Here is a 19348-nt window from a genome sequence, read left to right as displayed (position 1 = left end):
TGTTTCCCACGACTGTGGTATAAAGGGAAGTGCTCTTTCATTATGTTCCCTGTTCCTTATAGCCCAAGCCAAACCAGAGAATGGTGGCTGGCAGTCTCCTTGGCCTTCTGTCTCCCATGGCTGTCACTTTCAAAGGATGCTCTAACAATTTGCGCTTGACAAATTCTTTTTTCCCCTTTAAGATGACATTTTGCCATGGATCAATAGGGTGGTGCGAGTAGGGAGGGCCCTTACATTTTATGATCTGGGTGGCTAAAGGTAAATTTTGATAGTGGTGGAGTGGGTGGCAAAATACCTGGTACTGAGGGGTCTAATGTTGATATGCAGGTATTTGTGTTTTTTAAAAGATTGGTGGTGGCTACATTTTTGCAGGTAGCGGACCCCAGTTTGGACTGATGTCTGTACTGTGTACTGCTCCATTGACTCCTACAGGAACACAGGCTTTCTGAGTGACATCATAGAAAGTCAAGCTTCAAACTTGTTTGTCAGAGCCCATTAGTGAAAACTTTTCTGCAATTCAGTTGCCCATCTGCATTTCTTTGCTCTTGCAGTCTCCATGGGAGTCTGTCTTAGATTGTCTTTGAAAGTACTGATTACACTGATTCTCTTCTCTCCTTTTTCATGCAGACATGAGAAGAGATGTCCAAGAGATTTTTCGTCTCACGCCCCATGAGAAACAATGTATGATGTTCAGTGCCACCCTCAGCAAGGAGATCCGGCCAGTGTGCAGGAAGTTCATGCAGGATGTGAGTGACCCTCCTTTCCATGGTGCAGGTGGCAGTGTACAGATGCCAACCATGATGTGCACGAACCACACCTTGGCGTCCATGTGCAGCACACTTGGTAGGATGTTGGTGCTCCTGTGTCTTCAGTGTCAGGCACCTGCTGCCCAGCCTTTTCTGTAGTGTAGGAGTGTATATCCCTAAACACACTGCATGGTTATTATAATACTTGTAGCCAACAGTAGTGGATGCTTTGACGGTTTAGCCTTAAGTGAACCTCAAGTCTTTATTTCAGACCTTGAACATTCAGGTACATTTCCCCATTTTATTTGTTGCGCGAGGAAGCATCTAAAAGGAACAATTGTGCAGTTTGAGTCCTTTTCTGCTGCCTGTTTACTTGAGCAGAGCGAGTCTTGTAGGCATGTAAGCAGATGGAGTGGTTCTTAGTTGGGTGTGTAGTCTTGTTTTAATGTTATTATCCCTCATGGTTGATAGAACTAGGATGCAGGAGATGTGGTCTGAAGGCCAGAGCTACTGACTTTGTAACTGGGGAGCTATGTTAGAGTCCCAGTGTCTCCCCCACGTTCGGTCATCTGGGCACAAATCACTTAATCTCCCTGTGGCAAAAAAGTTGAACACGTGAATCAGACCTTTTATAATACAATACGGTGCTAATGTAAAGCGCTTCAATGTCCAGGGGCCAAATGCACTCTATATAACACTGCAGATCAATACAGGAGAGAACTGACTTTCTAGAACCAAGTCGGCTCTTATTCCCCCTGGCAACTTGGCAGTTTTCTCAAAAGGTGTAAGTGCTCAGAGAAAATATTGTGTATTTGGATTATTCTGTGGTTTTTGCTACTCCTAGTCTGCCCTAAGGCTTCCGGGTTTGGCCAGGTATCTGATAACCAAATTTGCCTTCTTTCTTTTGTGAAATGGTTCTTTGAGCAGGAATGGACTAGTCTGTGAAACCAATTGTGATGGGAATTTTCTTATGACCCCCAACCCTTTAAAGTGGTGCCAAACTTGGGAGCCGATATCTTCCTTGAGACATGGGTACTTTTTAGGCCGAAATTAACAACAAGAGAGAGGGCATGAGCAGACACTCCTATACCCCTATCAATATATCATAAACAACTAAGGAGTGACTAAGTGAAAAAGAAAATCAAGGATAAAGCAAATTTTTTCGTTATTTTCATTGGTTTTGTAACCCTACCTAATAAGTGAACCAGGAAAGAACAGATCTTTCTCTTATGAAAAAGGACCCTCACTCACCACTAGTTGGTGACATGCTTCATCATTGGGTCCCCGCTGGGGTGGCCGAGTGCCTGCCCAGCGTGCTACAACGCCTGAATTACAGCGGAGCTGGATGGTGGTGTGTGCAACAGTGTACAAACTAAATATGTGAGATTAACTGAGTGCAAAATTAAAAATACAAGTTGAAGCCTGTACAATTTGTTTTAATAAAGGCCAACCTGTAATAGGTTAAAAGCAAGGTGGGCGGACAAGCTAGGTTCTAGATTAGGAAACCTGTGTCCTGTAAATAAAACAAGTGGTAAACATGTTTCTGCTGTTCAATTTGCAATTTTCGCTCAGCATTCGTCAGGACCTAAGTAAAATAGAAGATGGTCCTCCGGTGGTGTGCACGCGCTAAGGCGCACTCTCCTGTGAGGCTCTTAGTGTGAAAAATTCAATTATTGTATGTTACTCACGGTTAGTACCCATGGACGCTCACTGAAAATCACAGGAGCAAAAAACCTGTAGAGAGGGAACAAAACAGACAGAACACGAAATGACAAGTTTTCATTTGTTATGAATTATTCAGTAGTAATGTAGTATACTCGTTGTCAGGTGTTCATTGTACCTTTGTTTCTTGCCATGTTTACCATTGATAAACACACATCTCTATTTGTATCAAGGGTATACAGAAATAGAAGATTTCCCCTACCATTGATTAGTGATTTATCAACCAGGGGTCACTAAAGTCGCTAATTTCAAGGCACGTTACGAAAGTAGGCAGGGTGTGGTGGGAATATTCCCTACTTAGCAGAACATCTATACCGCCAACTGTATTAATTAAGACCAATGTAGCAATAGTGATTGGTCTCAGATCAAGATGTGCTCCTTATTGGTGCACACGAAACCAGAAAAAAACAGGAAAATCCCTCTAGAGGAATCTGTGGCATTGTGATTAAAACAAGGGACTCACATTTCAAGAGAACAATGCTCTCCCCTTGGGTTGAGACAACGCAGGATATCTTCACGCGGTACCGATCTAAGAAAAAGAAGAAAAAATGGTGTTACCTATCAAGTGGTAAGTATTCCTGCCGGTTAACCGCTTGTCTGGATCTGTGGTTGAATCGTCACTTACTTGAGTAACCACGATTCAGTTTTGAACAAGGGCTCAGGGTATGTACCCACTGCAAACCTTGACAAGTTCAGGCAGCACTGCGAACTGTCATCTTTCTTTCGCAAACTACGATTGAAAGCCTTTTTTTGAAAAAAGAACTAGCACAGAAGAAAACCTGGACACTAATGAAACAGGACTTAGGAGTAAGTCCACATTCTTGCCACCACCACACCTGATCCCAGTGGAAATCTCCACGTTTGAGCAGGCTGTCTTTAACGAGATTGAGATTACCAACCCTAAGAAAGCCTTCATGAATCTGACCAGAGAAGAAAGAAGTGCCCTTGACAACTTGCGAGATTGTGACACCATTGTTATCAAACCTGCAGATAAGGGCGGAGGCATTGTTGTGCAAGATCGCACAGCCTACCAAAAAGAATGTCTCCGACTTCTAGCAGATCAGAACAGTTACCGCAGACTACCAGTGGATCCAACAGAAGACCTGGAAAGCGAGATAAAATCGCTAGTGGAACACGGTGAATCAGAGGGTTTCATATCCAAACAAGAGGCAGATTTCCTCTGTAGTAGTGAAAGAAAAATCCCTTACTTCTATACCCTGCCTAAAATACATAAGAACAAGACACCACCACCTGGCAGACCTATTGTCTCTGGCATAGGGTCGGTTTTGGAACCCCTCTCGCAATTTTGCGATGTATTCTTCAAAAAAATGGTACAAAAAACGAGCACATACCTTCAAGATACCAAAAGTCTACTACAGATCTTGGATCAACTCACCGTGGAGAATGATACCATATTGGTGAGCTTTGACATTGAGAGCTTGTACACCAGTATCCCTCAGGATGCCACACTGGATGTATTAAGACGAGCTCTAGAAAAGGAAGAGTGGGCGTCCAGAACCCCCAGAGAGTTCGTCTTGGAATGTGCCAGACTGGCTCTCAAAAGAAATTACTTTGAGTTTGAAGACCAGATCTTCTTACAGACAGGTGGGACATCTATGGGCAGTTCCTTTGCTCCGAGCATAGCGGGATTGTATGTATATGATTTTGAAGAGAAATACATCCTCAGTCAAACAAACCCCTATAGCCCTAACATTCTAATATGGCGCAGATACATTGATGATGTGCTGACCATATGGAAAGGTACTGAGGAATCTCTAACCTCCTTCTTTAACTGGATCAACACCTGTGATGAACATCTACGCTTTACCTACGAAAAAAACCCAGAGACACTAGTTTTCCTCGATGTAACAATCACGAAAAAAGAAGGAAAACTAACAACTGTCACCCACCACAAGCCAACTGCCAAAAATAATCTGCTACGATTCGAAAGCTTCCATCCAAGACCTTTACGTGAGAACTTGCCGTATGGCCAATACCTGAGGATCCGTAGGAACTGCAGTGAACTGGCAGATTATAAAAATCAAGCACAGGACCTCACCAAAAAACTGCGTAATCGGGGATATCCGAACAAGATTCTCCAAAAAAGTCAAAAACGTGCGCGGAATCAACCGCGTTCAGGTCTATTGGAACAGACGAATAAAACAGTGGGAGAAATACCCCTGACATGTGTTACTACTTACAACACTATTTCCAATGACGTCTCCCGAATAATAAAAAAACACTGGAGTATTTTGAACACTGGCAATTTGAGGTGGGAGAAACCCTTGTTCTCCTTCAAAAGAGCACAGAGCATAAAAGACAGAGTAGTCAATACAAGACCAAAAAAGACAACCCCAGAAAGAGAAACACAAACAACTCTATGGGACTTACCAAGAGTGACAGGCCACTATAAATGTGGGACTTGCAGTGTCTGCCCTTACACGAAGAACACCAAAACATTACAGTTAGAACCTAACAAAACCTGGACGATTAGAGGTCAGACTAACCAACAGTGAGAATGTTGTCTACATGCTCACATGCCCGTGTGACCTACGGTACGTAGGGATGACGAGCCGGAAGATCAAACTACGGATAAGTGAGCATAGAAGCACTATTAGGTGCAAAAAGACCAATACCAGACTCACTGAACATTTTCTCTCAAAAGGTCATACACCAGATGATCTGGAATGGACGATTATCGAACAAGTTAAGCCAGGAGCGAACTTGACCCAACTACTATTTGAAAAAGAGCAAAGATGGGTCTACAGACTGTCCTCCCATAAGTCAGGCTTGAACGATAATATCCCATGGAACAGTGTAATAACATGAAAACCTGTCCTCAAATTACAAGTAACACCAAGATGTATCCCTGAACATTGTAAGACTCAGCAAAGAACTACACACCCAACACGGCTGATTATGAATTCTGATTCTGCCCCCTGTTCTGTTGTAAATAAAGTCCCAACTCTTTTAAATTTCCAACTCCCTTTGTAATGCTTCAAAGTTTATATCCTGTGTGAACGCAATTGCTTTCCATAGGAACGTAAACAAAACATTCTTCTTTCGTTTCCTAAGAACTGTGACATCACCCGGGGGCTCCACCTCCTGTGATAACCCGATTGGTCAATAGCGACCCACGTGATCACACCACGTGACGAGGCCAAGCCCAACCAGGAAGCGCTCCAAACGTTACTTTACCGGCAGCCATAGACATCACCGGTCACTCCTCGGGGCACCGCCAGCCGGAACCAAGTAGGTTTACCGCCTGATGATCAGAAGCTGCAAGTAAGTAATGTGTGGCCGATAGGAATAAGGAAACAATATTTTCCTCCCATTTCCGAACGAAAGCCCGCTGGCGATCCTAAATGCGAAATAGCCAGAAAACTAAAACCGGGCATTTCTCTCTTTTTTGTTATCTATCGACTTTCAGGAGACTGACTCTTGCCGTCTTGGAAGCGCTGGTGCCCATGAAGCGGCAACACCGCAAGGAAGCGTAAGCAAAAAGCATTATATCAGTCGCAATTCACAATAGCGACGTCACGACTGCTCACGAATCTCGGCAGCCGTCCACTTCGCGAACACCAATAAAGATCACTCACTCATAATACGCCGCCCTTACTTTTCACTAGCTATTCCCAGATGCCAAAACTAGGTCGACACCACTTCTTTGGCACCGTTCGAGTAGCTATCAGTCACAGTCCAGTTAAAGCACTGTAGCACAACTAGATGGATCCCTCTGTTTTACAACTTGGGTACGACCCCATCTATTGACTCAAAAGGGGAACGAATGGCTATATACGTTAAATGTGGTACATATGTATTGTCAACCCCTGTATGTGACCCCTCCCTGTTTTTTGTTTTCCTGTTCCTTTACAGGTTTTTTCTTTGAATAAAGAAAACTCACTAATTTTTACACAAGTTCACAATTTGTGCACTCCAACTTGGACAGGACGCACCTTAGCGTGTGTGGACCACCCAGTTCAATATCACGGTCCTGACGAAAACCAATGAATAAATACAATGGTTGAAACATGTAGACCTTTTTAACCAATAGCATTTATCACACCTCACATAGCACACTTAGCTATTTTTATCAAACACTATTCTTAACACCAAAGTCTACTTAATTAGGCATAGGTGTTACACATTTTTTAACTAGGGTTCAAGCACTCAAGAATAAATACTTGCAGTGAGTAGTGTTGGCCCTTTTTAAACTCACTTGTTTGATCGCCCTGAACACATAAAAGAAAAATTAACCAGCTCCACTGTAATCAGGTGTCGCAGCACACCCTATAGGCACTCGGCCTATGGGGTGGGACCCCGATGATGAAGCATGTCACCAACCAGGTTGGTGAGTGAGGGGTCTTCTACAAGGATAAGCATTATCCTTAAACAGGTTGGGGCACATGGTGCTGAATTGAGCACATAAGCCCTTATCCAGAGAAACCTTTTTTTCTCTCTGTTTCTGAGTGGATACTCCTCCATTGTTTTTGTAACTAATTCCGGGGACCAGGAGTTCCCAACTCACATAGATAAGTGTAAATTTTCCCTCACTCTCTCTTTTGTTGTTAAAGATTTGTTCTTTCCTGGTTCACTTATTAGGTAGGGTTACAAAACCAATAAATATAACGAAAAAATGTGCTTTATCCTTTATTTTCTTTTTCACTTAGTCACTCCTTAGTTTATTAGATACTTTTTAGGCCGAGCCTGTGACTGCGCATATGCTCTTACGAGACACGTTTACAATGGCTTGCTTTGAGCCGGTTTCATTGCTTACCATTTGTTGGGTCATTTTAACTCTTTGCTGCCTCCAATTTGACCAGCGCACGCCAAGTGTCCCTTCTATTCCTTTCTGTGGAGTATGGACAAAGCACAGATTGCGCTGCGATTTAGGTACTTTGTCTTCTTTACCTGCCCGCCCACCCCTTCTGTGTTGCTGCCCCTGTCTGGTGCTCCTTTTTCCCTGGCACCTCTGTGTTGCTTTCCCCTCTCCTGTTTCTGCTCACACACGTCATGTTGCTTCTGTGCCTTGCTTTTTTGACATAATGCACAGCAGCATATGCTACTGTAGAACATGGCTTAAAAAAAGCAATGTGATGCAGTCCGTGCAGGCCATGCCATAGTGCTTTTTTTAACTTGATAAAAGCCATACATGTAAAAAATATATTGATAAAGCCAACAGAATTGTCATAGGTTGTTAATCTCGAGCAATAGATTTAGGAGAAATGTAACATAGCCACTCGCGTAGCTAGAGGGGGGCGGACCGCCCCAGGCGGCACTATTTTGGGGCGGCGGCCGTGCTGCACTGGTGGCCGTTGCAGCGGCCTTTATAATTTATTTGAGGGCACTCACTGTCTGACACTTATCAGTATTGTCAGTCAGTGTCCCCAATTAAATTATAAAGGCCGCTTCTGCTTGAACGTACGTGCGTGAGCGATCGGGTCACTGAAGTCACAGAGGAAAGACTCCTATGAGCTCTCTCAGCTCAGGTTTCCTCCAGCAGACAACAAGCCCTCCCCTTCGCAGGCGTACATGTGAGCAGCAGTGCGTACTGTGCGTGCGCAGGCAATCGAAGTCAAACAGAGGCACGCAAGCGGCTGTATTTATGGTAAGTACAGCCTAAAGGGTTTGAATTTTATTTCTGATATATGCCGCCACCGCCCGTCACGTACCGAGTTTGTGGTTGCTTGTGGGTCCATCGGAGTGTGGAAAACCGGCCAGGAAAAAATGCACAACTAATATCTGAAAATATAAATGTGGAGGTGGTCGAGGCTGTTGAGGATGGATTTTTGTAGGGTGGGGGGCGATCACTGCCTCGAGACATTCCATAGCTGCCAAGGTTTCAAATTGCAGTGTGTGAGTGGAAGAGCCTTGGTGGCTCAGTACAGGCAGGACCCTTGCCGTCAGAAAGTTAATTACTTCAGTAAATGCCAGAGCCCACTAACCGATGTTGCTAAATACAAAATGCACTTGCATTGCATTTTTTTCTGGTTGCTTTTCATAAGCATGAGGCTTTCCCCTCTGAAGGGAGTTGAGAATTCTTTCAGATCCAAGCCCGGCCTGTCCTTTAATCACAACAAGGGCCTAATTCGGGGCTTTAAAAACTGTGTTCTGCAATACATAATTGACCTCCTCCTACTACGGCCGTCCGCGCAGCGCAGGGTTGAATATGACAGCTGCTGGGAGAAGGGGGGTATCCACGGCTCACGGCACTTCTGTGAGCGGCACGTAGGTTGGGGGCTCTAGGAACTCTGCCCGCTCCAACACGCTCCTAATGGCACAGGCCAGGGTGCAGCTGCACTGTTGCACAGACAATACAACAGACCCCTCGGGGAGACTGCGTCAAACGCAGAAAGACTCCAACCCAAATATGAACTGGCGACACACACACCAAAAGCAGGCAAACACACTCGGAACTCACTTTACTGAAATACAAAACAGGGTAAGATCTGAACAGAAAAGAAAACACGCAGGGGCGCAGCTTCCCTTGGTGCAGAGGGTGCAGTGGCACCGGAGCCCTGATTAATGCTGTATAACGCAGTTCAAACGGCAGAGAGAGCATTACTTTCCTTGCACCAGGGCCACTGAAAACACCCAGACCTCTCTGCATATTGTTTTGTGCCACAAACAATGTCGCTGTAATATTAAACCCTAAATTGGATGTTTAACACCACTCAGAAGCTGCTCTTTGCAAGGCATGGCTCAACCACTGAAACCACCTACCTGAGACTGTGAGTGTTAGGCATGAGCAATCAATTATCTTGTTCTGCACAAAGTCCTGTTCTTTGCGAGTGGGAATTTCTGAAACAGCAAATCATCACCAGATGAGGGCTGGGTGGGTTATACTTCATCTCAGCCAAAATAGGGGAAACGTCAGAAACCCTGCAAAGTGTAAAATTTATTGATTTATGTTTAAAATGTTTACAGACAGAGGCATATCCCATAATAATTACAAGAAGAGTGTGCTGAAGAGTGGCTGGAATGTTGATTCGTAGATCAATCTCAGGACTGGACCAGGTAGGGGCCCTGCTCCAATGCCCTGTTGGGGAGTAGTGCTCTGATGAACTGCGTACAGGACCCTTCTCTCAGCTGACCATTGACTTTCTTTATTTGTGGCATGTTGTCTTTCATTGGAAAAGGGTCTAACTTCTAGGTAAATAGACACACTCATCTTATTGAGCTGGCTGCTTGCCTACAACCCTCGGGTGGCACCCATTAGCCATCTAACTTTGCTTGGATTGGCACGTAGAGTTCTACATAATAAATGTAGGAAGCATGAGCGCCTGTCACCTGTTCTGTAACTGTACACAACAGACTTACAGGATAATTGAAAGGGGCTTATAGGCAGTGCTTAGTTTGTAAAAAAAAATCAGAAGTGCCAGGGCCCTTCTCTGGAATCTGTTTCAGCTGGCACCACCCAGTGCCTCTGACAGCTCTGCCAAAGTCAGCACCAACACAACTCCTAACCATCAGACTTGTACACGAGTGACAATCGAGGCTGTTACAGGTCCACAAAGCTATAAGAATGGATTGTTCAGTAGGTATTGTCTATTGATTCAATATACTTCCAAAATGACTAACTGTGATTGTGTTCAGCCCTAGTGCTGGTGCTGGTGTTGACAGAAACCACCTACTCAAATTAAGCACTGCTACAGTGGGCTCTTACCTGTGACCGCTTTCAAGTGCTCGCCATCCTTTTTTCCCAGCACCATGGGGCGGCAATCTGAGGGATAGCCCCGGGCGCCACAAGCTCCAGCTACGCCCCTGAACATAGCCTAAAATCTCCCCTATTCTACATCATACCCCTTGCTTTGTATCAGTCACACAGAGCACAACAATATGAAGGTGTCTGTTTTTTTTGGTTCTTCAGTTTACAAAATATAAATCAAATTTTACTTAAATTGTGATTTGGTAAAGGTTGTAAAGTCCTTTTCCTTGATACTACTTCGGTGAAGTAATCAATATAGGCAACCTTTGCTTGGCCCACACCTGTTACTGTGACACTGGTACTCCTTTGAACAGTCCTTGTCCCCCTTTCTATCACTGAGGGAGTCTCGCGCTCACTAGGGTGAGGCAAACGTGCCCCACTGTAGTACGTAGACTAGGATTCTGCAGTATGAAGCATCACAGCTAAACCTTGGGTGGAGGCATTCAGACAGGTTGAAGTTATCTGTTGCATCCGACAGGTCTGTTTGATAATTATTGTGCTTGTTTTCCTTGGTTACTGCTATCGAACATTCTTTCATCCTACTATTGTGTGAAAAACGGAGCAGAGTGCCCCTCTGTTCGTCACTTGGTTCTCCATGCAATAAAGTGGAGCAGCTAAAGGCTTATATCCAGGTAGTGTGGTGAAAAAACTCAAAACCCAGCAGATAAGTCAATATATCATTGTCGGGCCAGTGTTTTTGCTTACAATACTAGCCTACCTCTTTCACAACGCTGCTGCCTTTCAAGCTTGTATTAAGCAAGGAAGGGATTACTTGGTGATTATTGTAGTTGCGCATGTGGTGTAGCATCAGCACGTATTGAGATCCTGAATGGTTTGGGGATTTCTCTTTAAGCTGGGATAAAGTATGAAGCTTCAGGGAAGCATGGTGGCTGGCAGAGCATAGAACTACGGTAATGTATGGATTATTAAGTCGGCGAAGATGGCAGCCTGACAGATTTGAGAACGGACAGACAATTGTTGGCATAACAGGCTGAATTGGACTTAAAAGTAGGAGATGGTGCCGTGATTTTTATGGTATGCACCTGCGCCAGTATTAAATATAAGGGGGACTCTGTCCCTCGGAACCTGGTTCTATCGAGAAAATCAATTGGTGTTCCATAATGAATTTATTCATTAGGGAACACTAAGTAATTGATTTTACCGGCAGAACCAATTGTAGTCCATTTCATACATGGCCAGGTTCTGCGAGACACCGGGTTACCCCGTTACATTTCATGTGATTTTTAAGGTGGCAGAAATTCAGAATAATCTGGCAGTACGAGGCAGCAAGTTGGAAGATACCAGTTCGGAGTAGGTGGGCACCCTCTGCTCCCAAGGCTGCACATGTAGAATGGTCTACTGCGGAGGGTGCTAGTGTCCCTCACAGCAGCCCCATATTGTGAATCTACAGACTTGTCACTGCAGCTTGAAGCTATTTTGTTACCAAGTAGTTCCCCATTCCACTGTGTTGTAGTGTTTTTGACACTGCGCTGTGCTCACATTAACAATCCCAATGTCTAAGTAGTGATTGCTCGTCTCCTGCCTCTCCACAGCCCATGGAGGTCTTTGTAGATGATGAAACGAAGCTGACCCTTCACGGACTGCAGCAGTATTACGTCAAACTGAAGGACAGTGAAAAGAACCGCAAGCTCTTTGACCTGCTCGATGTGCTGGAGTTCAATCAGGTGAGCGAGGGTCTGCTGTGGGCCATTTTCTCTGGTGCTATGCTACAGCACCTCTGTCCCCGGATAATATCTAGGTTGGAGGGTGGCCCAGGTTTGTCACCTCACGGTACTGGGGTGCTAGCCTGACAGTGAAGGTTTCAATATGCTCATTTCTGCTGCCTGTTTTCACTGGAGTCTCCAGCATGCTGTGACCGTGTCTTTGTTGCAGGTAGTCATTTTTGTGAAGTCGGTGCAGCGATGTATAGCCCTGGCTCAGCTTTTGGTGGAACAGAACTTTCCAGCCATTGGAATTCACAGAGGAATGGCGCAGGAGGACAGGTGCGTTTAGTGCGGAGTAAAATCACAGGCCTTTGATAATGTCTTGCCCTATTGCTCAGGCCTCATTTTCTCACTCTTTGCTCCAGGTTGGCCCGGTACCAGCAATTTAAAGACTTTCAGCGGCGCATCTTGGTGGCTACAAATGTTTTTGGGCGAGGAATGGACATAGAAAGAGTGAACATTGTCTTCAACTATGATATGCCAGAGGACTCAGACACCTATTTGCATAGGGTAAGTGAGCCGGTACATGTGTTTTAAAGGATAGTGTGGAACTGTGTGCAGCTTCTGTGGGCAACCAGCATGCTGATTAAATACCTTCCTCAGGTGGAAGGGGTTATGTGCTTTTACCCTAAGCTCCGCACATCTGTAACCAATTTCTCTGTCTGCAGGTGGCTCGTGCTGGCCGCTTTGGCACAAAGGGTTTGGCCATCACATTTGTGTCTGATGAAACCGATGCGAAGATCTTAAATGACGTCCAAGATCGCTTTGAAGTAAACGTTGCTGAATTGCCGGAAGAAATTGACATTTCCACATACAGTATGTATCCAGAATACCTCCGGGGCATTTGCCCCTGCTGTCTGCAAATGATCGGTTGTTTGCGGTTGTTAACCCGCCTTGAGCTGTCCTACATACTTCATATCTGACCGTTTTCATGCGGATTTGACATAAGCAAGTCTGAAAAGACCGCTACTGAACAATTATGGAGTTTTGGGTGTTATTTTTTAGGCTCGGCCTGCTAGACTCCTTGTGGGCTCATCAGGAACTTACAAGGGCTGGTTTACTTACATCCTGCCCCTTGTTTACCAATAGATGGCTCTGCAATTGATGTGCTTGCTTTTTAATCGCTTTTCCTTTTGCCACCTTGACCATCATAGTTTGTCGCTCCCCTTATGCATATCTTTTTTACCATCTCCAATTGGTTGACTTCTATCCTCCATCTGCTCGCTTAAGTAATAGCTGTTTCTTTTTGCTTAAGCACTCCACGAGTGCTTTGTGTTCGGGCTCGACCCTCGTGTGCTTCTCGCCGCCCCTGTCAAATATACCTTTCCCCTGTGCTGCTTTCTTCTTGGAAGCTCCAAGCTACTTCTCCCATGCCAAACTCTCTACATCTTACAAGCTTAGTGTTTTCTTGCTTGTGTGCATCCCCGACCCCCCTGGTTCGCACTTCCCCCTGCCTACTTTAATTACTGCTGTCCCCACTGCCTTAAAGTCCTTTCAGCTATTATTTATATTTTCTTACCGATCCATCTCGGAAAGGTAATTCATAAAAAGCTACCTGCATCACTTCGTAAGCCTGCAGAATGATGCATGCACACGTCATCAGTCATGCCAACATGACTTGGCTGCTGCAGGCCCACTGCATCCTTTTGAATTGGTCATGCTGCACAGCATTTTGCCCATGCTATCCAGCATTAACGAGACCCTGTCGAAGCCAATGAGTCCCAAAGGTGAGTCTTGCCTACGACCGATTTTTAGGTGTGTGCCGGTGTTCTATAACTGTAAACCAGTGCCTTAGTTAGCTCCTCACATAATTCAAATCCAGGAGTTAAGGAAGCATTATGGACTGGCTTAAATGTGCTGTGATCCTTGCAGGCAGTGACTACTCACCTTACTGCTAAAGTAATGCATTGCAATATAGCCATCTTGGTCTGCTGCTGTATTTCAATTATCAATTTATGTATGGTGCTCAATGCTATTTATTTCAGTGTCTGAATCTCATAACCGATTGCTATTATATAGCAAACGTTGATAACAAAACTGGTTACCCTCTATCATGATGTGATGAAGGCCTTCCAGGCCACGCTGACAGGCAGTTCTGCTTTAAACTGAAGTAGAAAACACAGCTGCTGGGGGGGAGGAATGTACGGAAGGTGGTGGAGGCTGGTCAAGGATGTTAAACGTTCCCTCCTAGCTTTGGGACTGATACATCAGTAAATGTAATGTATGGCCCCTCTTACATTATGTTGGAAGTTCAAGATCCAAGGCAGGTGATTTGGAGGTTGGGGTACATACATAAAATTAGATGTGTAAAAAGTGAAGTACGGGTATGTTTTTCTCCTAGCGGTTGAGTGACATAGACAACTCAAGCACCACTCTTGTCTGTCACTCCAAACCCCCCTTTGAAAACAGCCCCATAATTCTCTGTTTCAATCTACAAATCTATATTTTTTATGTATGGAGGGAAAGTCAGAACATATGTGGTACTGGAAGCTACTGCACCATACTACCATTTCTGAATGCTGTGCTCTTCACATTTCTCAGGGGGATGCACAGCTCTAGAAAGGTTTTTGTACGCATTAACTCCTGTTGAAAGTAGTTACCCAGATAATCGGCGGTGTGGTATTTCCTTTTGAGTGATTGAGATGGTACTGAGTGACTGAGCAAGCTGGCACTAACTACTTTTGTGAAAAGTGAAGTGTTTTCAACTATTCTTTCTCGAGTCTAGCCTTCTGTTTGAAAGGGCGGTTTTTGTTCTCGGTGGCTTACTGTCAGGCATCTGTGGGTAGATATCGAATTCTGACTGGCGAACCTGCCACTCTGTCCACTTATTGCTCTCAGGTTGGAGGTAGGGGCCCGGACTGACTAGAGTGTGTACCAATATCTGGTTGCTGCATGGAGTCTTCTGGATCCTTTGTAGCAGTGGGTGCTCTGATTAAACAGATTGGCTAGGCGGGGTGTGGGAAAGTTACTGTTGGCCGAGGTACTCCTGGTGTTGCTGAGCAGGGCAGTATAGATCTGAGTTCTGGGCAGTGCGAGTTTGTATATTGTGAATGTCTTTTGGGTAGTATATTCTTGGGGGTGCTCTGATTTTCCCTCACATTAGGGTTTTGCAACATCTCACATTAGGATCAACTTAATATAACTGTCTTCTCCTTCTCTCAACAGTTGAGCAAAGCCGATAACCCTTACCTGTGAACTGTATGGAGACCACGCAAAGGATCTGTCAAAGGGAACCCCAGCAGGCTGGCTACACTGTCTTGTTTTTTGTATTTGCTGCTTTTTTCATCTGTTTTTCTAAACCAGCGCGGGTACATTTTTATGGTCTGTTTTTAGATTGTGTAAAAAAAAAACAAATTAAATTTTATTACAAAACAGTACGTGTGTTTTGCATTTCCTGGAGGTCGCCAGTAATGCTGAACGTGATTTTTCTTTTCTTTCTCTAATCGAGGATGACAATGGTCTGTAGGGCATGTGACCTTGGTATTCCAGCAAAGAATTGACCAGGTTTAACATGTGACAACGTCTTTAATTTAAAGTACAAAACATACAAAAACAGGAGTGTCGCCGGACAGGCTCCTGAAAGTTTGAGAGGAGAATAAAGTTGTGTATTTACATTCGAGAAGTCCAGAGGGTCACATATCTGGTAGACTGCTTAGTTACTCCTTCAAGCATGTCATTAAGTGGTGAACAAGTTTAACTCTTCCCCTTCAGTCCTGCAGAGAGGTGCGTGGCATCTTGGGAGGGTATTTACAGTACTTGTGCAGAAAGTCTGAAATCGAATTTGTGAGAAGAACACTTCAATATTGCTAATAACTCTTCCACACTGTCTGGCGAAGGCATGGTCCTACTTGTTAAATGATTTGCATACTTTTGTGTGCTGAAGTACTTGGCTTCCCTGATGAAGCTTCCCGTCATGCAGGCCTTTTGGGGTACAAGTATGTTCTTCCTCTAGAGACTGAAATATCTGGAATACTTTAGGTGCTAAATTTACTTCTGTGACCTTTCCTAGAAAGGTGGTGTCGGAGTTCTGAGCAGCTGGAACGGCATGTTCGTTCTTATGGAGGGTCTCGTACCTTAGGTAATCTATATACAAACAGCAAAAAAGTATTTTCAAGACAGTAGGAACTCCTGTTGGCACAAATGACTTCAGTTCCTTCTGAGCTGGTCTCCTTAGTGTTCCCATTGGAGACTCCCCTTATGTAACCATTAGCACCATAGCTGATTACATTCAGAGAGCACAGCAACCTAGGATTAAATCTGATAGTTGTGCAGAACCTCAACAATAATTCTAGAACAAATGCTTACATTTGTAACTGTTCGTTGGCCAGAAATTTAATCCAACTTGATGATGAACTGGAGCTTTCGACTTTGAAGAATTAAGGTCTCCAGCTGTTCTGTGGTGTTTGTTACGGTGACTAGCTCCTGCTTGTCCGCTGCTCATGGTTTGTGAGGTTACATGATGCTTGCTCTTGTCAAAATTGCCTGCGTAAGTCCAGTCATAGGTGATTTCTTGGCTTTTAGCTTCATTCCGGTCAATTTCCAATAGGCATTGGTGCCATTTCCACCTGATCTTAAGCTATCATTCTGGCTCTGGGAAGGAGTTCTGACACGTGCTGATCTGTAGGTTTTGGCACTAGTTCAAGGTGGATTCTTTGAGCAGCACCATATGGAAATATTTTTGGTCCATGGCTGGTTGAGGGGTGCTAAGGGGAGAGAAGACCATTTCAGGAGTGCCAAGTTCTGGTCTCTAAGCAATTGGTTCCTTTGTCCGCCACAGATTACATTCCAGATTCTTTGGCCCGGAGAGCCTGCAAGAAAAGAGTGAAAAGTTAGCCATCACAATCCATTCCCTGCCAAAGACCTAGAATGAGGACAAGATGAAGAGGCCTTTTGCAAAATGGTAGCTCTCTACTGTAGTTACCCAGCTTCCCTGTCCTTGGAGCAAGCTGTGTCCCCAAACTTATACCTTGTTTGAATGTAGTCCATGTCTGGTTAGAGTATAAATTGAGCACTCTTGCGATAGGGTTGTCAGGCATTGGGACACGCTGAACGTGGAACCTCTGAACAAGCAAGATTGATCACTTTTGCTTTAGGTCATGGACTTGGTGGTTGCCTAAAAAAACTGAAGCTGGGCGATTTGGGAAGCCATCTGCTGTAGGGGCATGGGAGAAGGAAGACAGACTTGGGTGAATCTTGTGACCGATAGCCCATCCCAGGCTACAAAATCAGGACATGAAAAACAGTTGCAGGAAAATATTTTAAACAGATCCTGCAGATGCTGAATGTGTGCTTCCACTGTGGGTACGTAAGGTGGGGGGGGGGCAAGTGACAGGGATGCTGCAAACTAGCAATCTGTTTATGGTTAATGGCATTGTATTGTCTCCGATCTGGAGAGAAAAACCGCCCCTTGCGTTCCAGGGGAAAGATTAAGTAAGATGCCATCTCCCACATGCGGTGTACAGAGATGAAAGGGGATTACAGTGCCATCTCGAAGGTTATTCTGCCCTTCATTTCTTCCTGTGCTTTCCAGCCCCTATATATGAAGCTGATCGCAAGAGATGGCGGGAGACCTTGAGTTTTGACCTGTGTATTAGTGCTGTACTCTACCATGCCTAGATTACTCACCCTGGACTGTGAGGACGAAGAAGAAAAGGCACCGGTGCTGGAGAACTTATCGTAGGTACTGGGCGTCTTCAACTTGATGGCGGCACAGAACCAGCGTCTGTACTCTTCTCTGACCTGTGCAAAAGAGATCACACAAGGGGCATCAAGTTAACCCTAAATTTGCACCTGGCATTGCCACCATAACAAAGTAAAAGTACAATAATTATTTCTCATATTAGAAAATTCATTTTGGGAATATCATCCCTACCACAAGAGTTACGTGGAAGTCACATATAAGACATCAATAGATCTGGAAAAGATCAGCAAAAGGAATAGATTAAAATTATGAGGTGTGTATGTATTGGGATACGAGTGTGAAAAAGTCTAGATATCTACTGTGTTTTTAGACTAGAATGTGATGCATAGCTTGGAAACTGCGCGTTACATTACCTGAATATGTATAAGGAATCGTCCAATACCAACATAAAGCTGTGCTTTTTTAAATGATGTTTTTTAAAAAACATGCAGACCTAGAATGATCTTTCAACCAAAGTAGCTACGATGTATAGTGAACGTACAATTTACTAATAGATAACTAAGTTAGATAGAATGTGTTCTTGTTACGCTAACAAGCTTGCCAGTCTAAAAAACAAATACATATGACCTATATATAATAAAAAAACAATAGTTAAGCACTGAAGTTGGAGAGAATGATAAAGGTCATCTAGCTAAATGCCTGTTTTAATAATTTTTTACATATACAGAATTAATCATATCAATATAAAGAAGTAACCCCATAAGAAAGTCCTGAAGGTGGCACCACATCTAATGGTTTAAACCACCGAAACGCGTCGACGCCTATGCCAAACAAAGAATCAAAATAAAGTCGGGGTACCTACAGATAAAAGGAAATTCCTGTACTGAGTTTCCCACACAAAACCTATAGGGCTTTTTGGATCTAACTGAAGTTAAAATAAGAGCATTAGATTTGCTTGGGGAAAAGGGGTAACTACAGTGGTTTATGATTTCATGTTATGATGCTAGTCTATGAAATGTATATGTAGCAATCTTCTTTGATGATTTGAAATGAAATGTTTAAACTGCCTTTTTTTAAATAACTTTATTAGTTTCTTCGGAAATGTTTCTGAAATTTTAAAAGTCAAGAATCTTTTTATATTGATACTGTGAACGCTATATTCTAGTCTGAAAATACATTGAAAAAACGGATTTAAAAAGAGTTTGGTATGAAAGAATGAGAGGAGTGTAAGGATCTATAGGATCTGCTTCCAGGGATTTCCCTTTGGGCTTATATTGTCTCGAGTACCCTGTTCCCTGGAACTAGTCGGGTCATCTCTTTCCTTTATGTATTTCTACTAAAACCACGTGATATCACAACTTTTTTTGGCGTTTAGTTTTAGGCTAAGATTGTCCATAAAACTTGTATAAAAAGAAAGGGCCCTTTGTAGTCCTATTTGAGTGCGAGACATGAGGACGGCGTCGTCCGCATATAAAAGAGAAGCAATAGGGCGGGAATTTACTAGCAGCGGGTCCCTAGTATTTGACACCAACTCCTGTTCTAAAGCGTTAGAGAACTCGAGTGGTGCCAATACACAACCCTGCCTTATGCCTCGGTCGACTTTAAATGGGGCGGTACACTTACCCTCAATGCCATAGCGGACCTTTGCGGTAGCTCCTAGATACAGTTGTCTTAAAACTGAGTCAACTTTAAGTTCTTTTAAAATCCCCCATAATTTCTCATGAACTACACAATCAAAGGCGGCTGAGAGGTCTACAAAGGCCAAATAAAAATTACCTCCTTTTGCTCTTAACATATTTATCAATTA

General features: G+C 43.9%; 2 protein-coding genes across 5 annotated transcripts in view; one reads left to right on the top strand and one right to left on the bottom strand.

Moving 5' to 3' along the window:
- Positions 1-15274, top strand: part of DDX39A (DExD-box helicase 39A) — a 35138-nt gene extending 19864 nt beyond the window's left edge. For all 3 annotated transcript variants that reach the window (XM_078681503.1, XM_078681512.1, XM_078681520.1), the window contains exons 6-11: positions 628-746; positions 11730-11861; positions 12070-12179; positions 12266-12410; positions 12569-12716; positions 15066-15274. In XM_078681503.1, the coding sequence (XP_078537629.1) occupies positions 628-746; positions 11730-11861; positions 12070-12179; positions 12266-12410; positions 12569-12716; positions 15066-15082 (671 nt within the window). In that variant the 3' untranslated portion in view covers positions 15083-15274. The remainder of the gene's footprint in view (positions 1-627; positions 747-11729; positions 11862-12069; positions 12180-12265; positions 12411-12568; positions 12717-15065) is intronic.
- A 131-nt stretch (positions 15275-15405) lies between these two features.
- The window catches only part of ADGRE5 (adhesion G protein-coupled receptor E5), a 160810-nt gene continuing 156867 nt past the window's right edge, over positions 15406-19348 (bottom strand). For both annotated transcript variants that reach the window (XM_078681490.1, XM_078681480.1), the window contains 2 exons: positions 17526-17639; positions 15406-16708 (listed from right to left, as the gene is read on the bottom strand). In XM_078681490.1, the coding sequence (XP_078537616.1) occupies positions 16679-16708; positions 17526-17639 (144 nt within the window). In that variant the 3' untranslated portion in view covers positions 15406-16678. The remainder of the gene's footprint in view (positions 16709-17525; positions 17640-19348) is intronic.

The sequence above is a fragment of the Lissotriton helveticus genome, chromosome 1_1 (genome assembly GCF_964261635.1).
Source record: "Lissotriton helveticus chromosome 1_1, aLisHel1.1, whole genome shotgun sequence".
NCBI lineage: Eukaryota > Metazoa > Chordata > Amphibia > Caudata > Salamandridae > Lissotriton > Lissotriton helveticus.
This window is presented reverse-complemented; position numbering and strand designations above follow the sequence as displayed.